At 45.8% G+C, this 8,220-nt stretch overlaps 1 protein-coding gene across 1 annotated transcript in view; it reads right to left on the bottom strand.

Annotated features, from left to right (window-relative positions):
* Nucleotides 1–8,220, bottom strand: part of Rubcnl (rubicon like autophagy enhancer) — a 23,904-nt gene that overhangs the window by 1,479 nt on the left and 14,205 nt on the right. Inside the window, exons 8-12 of the mRNA XM_029541748.1 lie at nt 6,454–6,518; nt 3,266–3,504; nt 2,661–2,722; nt 1,255–1,408; nt 779–869 (exon numbers count right to left, since the gene is read on the bottom strand). Of these exons, the coding sequence (XP_029397608.1) occupies nt 779–869; nt 1,255–1,408; nt 2,661–2,722; nt 3,266–3,504; nt 6,454–6,518 (611 nt within the window). The remainder of the gene's footprint in view (nt 1–778; nt 870–1,254; nt 1,409–2,660; nt 2,723–3,265; nt 3,505–6,453; nt 6,519–8,220) is intronic.

Genomic DNA, 8,220 nt, shown 5'->3' with positions numbered 1-8,220 from the left:
CACACACACACACACACACAAGAGCCAGTAGCACAAGTTTTGGACTTTGGTAGCCATCTGGTCTCTGTAACAGCAAGTCCACTCTCCACTATGGTTTAAAAATAGAGACAACCCTTCAGTGTTAGATGGGATCATAACATAGTTGAAAAACAGTGGTGGCAACAGGCCATACTGGGACCATCCACTCTACCCAAAGCCCCAGGAGATTCCATTCTTTATCCCTATCTTGCAGAATACTCCTCACTGTGGGTCCCACACTGCACTGTCTCCCATCTACCTTCAAGTACACACTGCATCCCTGCCCTTTAAAGACCTAACTGTACTCAAGTGACTGTGCTGGTTTGAATGAAAATCCCCCCCCCCATAGGGAGAGGCACTATTAGGAGGTGTGGCCTTGTTGGAAGAAGCTTATCATTGGGGTGTGCTTGGAGGTTTCAGATGCTCAAGCCAGGCCCAGTATTACCCTTTTCCTGTTGCCTTTAGATCTGGATCTAGATCTCTTAGCTACCTCTCCCACACCGTGTCTGCCTGCACACCACCAAGTCCTAATGACAATGGACTCAGCCTCTAACCTGTAAGCTAGCCACAGTTAAATGCTGTCCTTTATAAGAGTTGCAGTGGCCACAGTGTCTATTTACAGCAATAAAACCCTAACTGACACACTGAGATATTATTCGGTTTAAGTTAACATTATGATTAAGCTATCAAACCTAAGTTAACTTTGCAATTGAGTGAAGTGATTATAATGAAGCTGATGTTATTAAAGTAATTTCAGTACCTGCACATCTTCTACAAGTTGCGGTCTGAAATGGGAAGATGACCGTCGTGCTCTGGCAAAACTCACAAATGAAGCCCTTCCCCTGGCACAGCTGCAAAAGAAGGCATCTATGGTGACAAGGTGGCACTGCTTCTTGTGCTGGGGAAACTGAGAAATGTGGGAGCATCTATTTATCAATATCTATGATTTTAACCTTCAGAAGAATGGATCAGAACAATAACAGAAACCACGCTTCAAAATGTCTGCTTCAGGACAGAATGGGTTTCTACGGGGTATGGGCATTCAAACCAAGAAGCTACAGGGCTCCACTTGAGTCCCAGTGGGACATCTGTGGCTAGCTAACTCGGGGCTGTGTGTCAATGCTCTCCATGCTCAGGGCTGAGAAAGTTAAATGTGATCAAGAGTCAAGGAGAAGAAACACCTCCCTCCCTGGATCCTGGCATGAGGAAGGGAACCTATCCCAGATGAACCCTTACCTCACAGCTGTCCACGTGGGCAAGAGAAGCTCTCAGGATGTCCTTGAGCAAAGGTGCCAACAGTCCTTTCTTTGTCCTGAGAAAGTCGTCCATGGAGAATATGTGGCATTCATCAGTCAAGTGGCTGGGAACCTGCTCAAACTCCTTCAGCACACTGCCAGAGAGGAGACAGTACCCTGAGGTCATCTATGCTTCCCCCGTCCACCACCTCCCACCCCCAGGTTAAAAAGCTCTCTTGGGGCTGGGGCGATGGCTCAGTCAGTAAAGTGCTTGTGGTGCAAGAAGAGGATGCAAGTCCAGATCCCCACAAAAAGCTGGGCACTGCAGTGCATGCCTGCAGTTTCAGTGTTGGGGAGAGACAGGACGGTCCCCAGAGCTCACTGGAGCTAGCCAGTTGGTGAGTGAACTCCAGGCCAAGTGAGAGACTGTCTCAAAAAAATGAGGAGAGCGATTAAAGAGACACCCAACATCAACCTCTGGCCTCCACATGCACAGAAGCAAAGTGCACACACATGCACACAAATACACCTATAAAACTGCATCTATAAACTTGCATTTGATAATGTATATATGATGTAAATTTGGCTATTATCCCATTACTGAACACCTGGTAGATTTCTCTATTATTTCTTATTTTAAACTTATATCTTAAGTAAATATCTTCCTATAAGAGCATTCCTAGGGTAAGCTTTGGGACATCATTCCAGAAGTCATCCTCTCACTTAGTGTGACCTGCACCCTGTCTCTGTGAGGCCATGGGAATCCTCACAGCAGCACCACTCACAAGAGACAGAGGCAGCCCCTTCCCTCAATGGGCAGATTAAAAAAAAAAAATCAATATGCACACACAGCAGATACTATTCAGCCGCCAGAAGGAAGGGGACCCTGACACATGCTGCAATGTGGATAGACCTTAAGAAAATTAAATAAAATAATCCAGTGATAAAAGACATATAGTCTATGATTCACATCTGTGAGGTACTTAGAGTGGTCAAATCCATGGAGAAAGAAAGTGGGTTGCCAGGGGCCAGGATGCAGGAAGAAAAGGGATGGGATAGCTAAAGATTGCATCCTGTAAGAGATGGGAGTTCTGCAGATGAATAGCGGTAGCAGAAAACCACTTTCCATGTCCATGAGCTTATGGTGGGTGGGAGAAGACAACCCTGCTGTGCCTGTTCATCACAAGCTATTGTATTTACTGTATTTACAGTGTATCTATACTGTAGCCACTGGCAGAGGTAGGCTTTTATCTTGTCCCAATCCCTCTTATTAGCTCACCTTTGTTTGTTCCTTTCAGTGTTGGGGGTCAAGAATAAAAGGTTCTAAGAAGCCAGAGATGCTGGAGGAACCAAGATCAGGAAGAATATGCCAGGCAGGGGCACAGAGCATCCTCCTGGAAATCATACCTGTCAGCAAATCTGCAAGTCTTCAACAGCTTCTTGATATGAAAAAGTTGCTCCTGGATGTCCTAAAACAAGAAGCCAACCATTGGGAATGTGACACATGGCCACTGACAGTGCACACAACAAACCTTAAAAGTTATTCGAAACAGGGGCTAGAGAGATGGCTCAGAGGTTAAGAGCAGTGGCTGCTCTTCCAGAGGACCTGAGTTCAATTCCCAGAAACCACAGGGTGGCTCACTACCATAAATGTAATCAGATGCCCTCTTCTGGTGTGCAGGTGTACATGAAGATAGAGCACTCATATACATTAAATAAATGAATCTCTTTTAAAATGTTATTTGAAATACTGTGTTGGCGAGCAAAACAACTTCCAAGCTAACAGCCCCTTCAGCAAGGACTCATAACTGAATCCTTTGATACTTGAGTCCTGAATGGACACAGGTTTAGTTGGGCCTTGGGAAGAGCCTCCACAGGCGAACGGCCCTGGGAACATTCACTCCTCAGTCTATCTGCCTTGTGAAGGGCCTGGGAACAGCCTGAAGCCAGAGTGGCCTGCATTTCCTACCATGGGACATCTAACCTCCTCGTCCATGGAGGCCTTAGCTCACCTTCACCCTATCCAGTTCCTTAGCTTTTGCATAGAGGCTGTGATGGTCACCTAACAGTTTGAAGACAGGTTGATGCCATAAGCTGTCCAGGAGCCATTTAGAGAAATCGCTGACTTGGTACTTCCTGAAGTCCCACATCGTCAGGATCCGGGCAGGGATATAGGACTCTGCAGATGAGTGGCAGCTGTCACAGAAATACTTCCCGAGATACTCACAGTACCGGAGCCGCTTCACAAACTCTGCAGAAGGCAGGGGGGTGACACCGTAGATGTGATGCTAAGATCTGCCCTAGGCCACCTCCCCATTCCTATGCAAGATTCAGACTCAGATGAGTGGTCACCATGCTCAAGCCAGCTTCAACTGCCAGGCAGCGCAGCTCTGGCATTGACTTGAGGATTTCGCCTGTGGCCATTTGTGGTTTGCCACAGTAAGACAAATCCCAGAGAAACAGAATCCTCCCTAATACTCTTGGACATCAAAGCTGGGCACCACAAACTGCAGTACAGCCACGACCGTTCGGTGTAGGACCTGGGAACCTAGCGGACTATGAGGATGCTACTCACAGGAACTCCAACAACAGCTCAGAATCTCAGGCTAATAAAATGCAGCACAGAACTGGGGGCAGGGAATGGCCCACATACGAAGAGCATGTTCTAAAGCAGTTCATGCAATGAACTGCTTTATGCAATGTCAGCATGTAGCTTACAAAAGAGGTTATTATACATACATACATATGTGTGTATATGTGTATATACATATATATGTGTGTATACATACGCATATACACCAAAGAGAGAAAGGGAGCAATACCTGAGAGACAGACAGACAGACAGACAGACACACACACATACACACACACACACACACACACACACACACAGAGAGAGAGAGAGAGAGAGAGAGANACACACATACACACACACACACACACACACACACACACAGAGAGAGAGAGAGAGAGAGAGAGAGAGAGAGAGAGAGACCTAGACCCCCAAAGAGCTAATGATACACATCTCTGTAGCATGGGGAATATTAACACATGGTGCTTCTGAAGTTTCTCTAATAAAATATTCTGATGGACAAAAGATGTAGGGATGAAGGTGGTAATACTGTGTATTACCTGGTCTAAGAAGGAAAACAACCCAGCTAAAATCTCCTGTGCAACCATCCCTCAGCATTAGTGCCTGGCATGACCTGAAGGGCATGTGTGGGAAGGCAGCAACTGCACTCCCTGGCACACCGTAGATATAGATGACCATTTTCCAATTAATGCCTTGAAGACAGGAATAAGTCTCCACTGGGCACTTAGTCTGTTTCCCAAACTGGTGAATGGTTAATGTATGTTATCCTAAGCCTCTAATTCCATGACTTAGGAACTTATATTTCCCTCTTTCATTGAGGAAATCAGGTCAGCGAGGTCAAGCATCATAGTAGGGACAAACAGGCAGAGAGCTGGGACACACATGCAGAGAGCAGGCAAGCTCAGGTGGAATCCAGTGTAGCCAGCACATCCCACTCCTTCAGGTGCTGAAGGGGAAGGTGAGGGGTCAATGCCTCTGCTCTTAATGAATTATCCTGCGTGTAGAGGTATTCTAAACAGTCAAGTCACAACAGACTAAAGGAACAAAAAGTATAGTACTGAGCATGCCATTTGTGATAGTTTGTATATGCTCAGCCCGGGGAGTGGCACTATTAGGAGGTGTGGTCTTGTTGGAGTGGGTGTGTCACTGTAGGTGTAGGCTTTAAGACCCTCATCCTAGCTGCCTGGAAGTGAGTCTTCCACTAGCAGCCTTCAGATGAAGATGTAGAACTATATCAGCTCCTCCCACACCATGACGGCCTGGTGCTGCCATGCTTCCTGCCTTGATGATAATGGACTGAACCTCTGAACCTGTAAGCCAGCCCCAATTAAATGTTGTGCTTACAAGAGTTGCCTTGGTCATGGTATCTGTTCATAGCAGTAAAACCCTAACTAAGACACTGATATAACTTACCTTTCCCAGCATCAATGCCTCCACCATCTCAGGATCCACTCATTCATTCACCAAACATCATCAAATGCCCACTGTGCTATCCTCAGTACAGAATAAATCATGCCCATCCCTCTCCCTAAGACCACGAGGACAGACAAAAACAGAAGCAGATCCCATGAGGGCAGGACCTGCAAGAACTCAGGAAGGTACTTAACAGATTGATGGAGTCTCGTGTCTATGTGGTTTCTGACTCATGCATTTGGCATTTGGTATGGCATTAGGATGTACAGATCAACTTACAGACCCGCCTCTTGCTGGGTTAGCTGGGAAAATGAGTCATTTAAAGAGAACACACAGTGATTGTCATTAATGTGTAGTGAGATAGAGGGAGCCCTGGCTGGTCCTGCTTTCGGTTTTAATGTCTTGAAACAGACATCTTCTCTGGAGAACAAGCAATCCATCGCCAGGTTCTGCTGAAAGTCTTGCATGGTGTCTCTTGGGGAAGAAGGGTTTGCAGGACCTTGGCCATCCCATAACTGAGTTACCATGTCCTCAGCTCTCAGAGAAGTCTTGCCAGGAGCCATTTGTTTACTCTGCGGGTGTGCCTAGGGGACCATCTTATAAGCAAGCATAGCTGGAGATGAAAAATGAACAAAAGCAACAATGCTTCTGCCTTCTGATCTGGTGATGGAGATAGATAAACTGTAAATAGAACTAAGTCATCTCTGAGTGGATGCCATGCTGAACAAGCATTACAGAGGATGATCACATAAAGCTCAATGCAACTGTCTGCGACCAGATGGTCACCACAAGGCAGCCACAGAAGATCCCGGAAACGGGGAGGGGTAGTGGAGTGGGGAGAAAAAGAGGATAAAGATGTGAAGAAAGCCAAGAGTCGTGGGGAAGGGTGTCTACACGGAGGGCATTCTGGGAAGTGGAAACAATAGGTTCAACCCCCTAAGTCAGGAACGGTTGGGTTGTCCCAGTGCCCAATGGAGGAGCAGCCAGGATGCTGGCCCTCCTTGTTCCTGGCTAGTCATACAGCTCTGTAGGTCATGGTCTCCTCCTAGCAAAAGACAGGGCCACCTCCACGACTCCTTCACAACATGCTCACACCAAGAAGTCAGTCTCACGCTAAAGCAACACACAGTCCAGCCCTGCAGATCCTAACTCTGTTATCATGGAATGAGCAAATGGCGCAGGACCTGTACTTACTCGGCTGTATTGGGGTCCCACATCCAGCACAAAAGAAGTTCTGGGCCACCACTGCTGTGTCCCTCCTGAGGACAGAAGATGGCAACTGTTACAGAGCTGTTACTGTTTTCAGAGCTGGTCAGTATAGCGTTTTCCACTGATAGAAAAGCAGAAAGCATCGTGGTGCATTCCTCAGCTTAGGGGCTTTAATTTTGTCGTCTTTTCATTTTAAGAAAAGCTTATACTTATCCAATATGGTCTTCTGGTTGGAATCTATTGGCCTTCTAAAGCTAGGACTCTAAACATCTCAATTTCGCCCAAATTAGAAGTCAGTATCACATATAACTCTTCTATTATAGAATCCTTGGGGCTTCCCACAGCCCGGCACAGAACCCAGGGTACACAAGACAGCAGAGGAGGCAACAGTCTGACATGCTTTCAAAGGACACATGTGAATAGATGCAATAAATACATTAGAATAAGGTGATGTGACAAAAGTTATCAAGTCCTCTTGAAGAGGAGTGCTCTGGAAACAGATGTGCCATGATTTCAACGGGGACCTAGAGTTATGGGTAAAGTGGCATATTTGCATTTTTATTGTGGTTCAAGGTCAACAAAAATTGCCAAGGTTGAAAAAAAAATGTTAGATCTCTGCCCATGTCTTACAGAGGATTCTGGGACATGAGGGAAAAGATATCCCATACAACGAGAATAGAATGGCTCATTTGTCTAGAGGACAAATTCTGCCCAAGCAGTCACAACATCCTTCCTGGCATCAGGTAAGCCAGAGAGCAAAGACACTAGATAAAGATATGTAAGAGACCTCCATGGAGCACAGGGACCACAGGGAGCATGGGGAGCACGGGGGAGCACGGGGAGCACAGGGAGCATGGCTTCATAACCCTCAAGTTTGCATGAGAGACCAAGAGAATAGAAAGACTTCAGATATTTAAACTATGTTGCCTATAATCTTTACTTGTAATCCATTACATATCCTCAGAACAAATTACAATTAAACTATTATGTACACGCTGTAAGTATGGCCCAGTACACACACATTGTAGAAGTTTAGTTCTCTCTTATATCTGCGAGCTTCTGTGGCTTCATAGAATAAAGATTATATTTGTATCCTTGTTACATTTCTCAATGACAGTTAATCTCCTTGAAAATACATTCTTCTTTTAAAACGTTTATGCATCACATTTATTTTTACTGCACACTAACTAGTTTGGAAAATAGAATTAGAATGGTCCCATCGTTTTAAATTATTGCATTTGATTTCTGTTCCAGTATTAGCCACTTAAAAATTCTCTTAGGCCTTTTTAATCTACCAGTGCTATGTAACGTTCGTAACTGAGGAGGCAGTGTGTACTGGCTGGTTTTGTGTGTCAACGTGACACAAGCTTTAGCTATCCCAGAGAAAGAAGCCTCCTTTGAGGAAATGCCTCCATGAGATCCAGCTGTAAGGCATTTTCTCAATTACTGATCAAGGGGAGAGGGCCCAGCCCATGGTGGGTGGTGCCATCTCTGGGCTGGTAGTCCTGGGTTCTAGAAGAGCAAGCTGAGCAAGGTAGTGGAAACAAGCCAGTAAGCAGCACCCCTCCATGGCCTCTGTATCAGCTTCTGCTTCCTGACCTGCTTGAGTTCCAGTCCTGACTTCCTTTGGTGATGAACAGCAATGTGGNAGTGTAAGCTGAATAAACCCTTTCTTCCCCAACTTGCTTCTTGGTCATGATGTTAGTGCAGGAATAGAAACCCTGGCTAAAGTAGAAGGCAGGAAATAATCAA

The sequence above is a fragment of the Mus pahari genome, chromosome 8, assembly GCF_900095145.1.
Source record: "Mus pahari chromosome 8, PAHARI_EIJ_v1.1, whole genome shotgun sequence".
NCBI lineage: Eukaryota > Metazoa > Chordata > Mammalia > Rodentia > Muridae > Mus > Mus pahari.
Note: the sequence above shows the minus strand (reverse complement) of the source record. Positions and strands in the feature narration are given on the sequence as shown.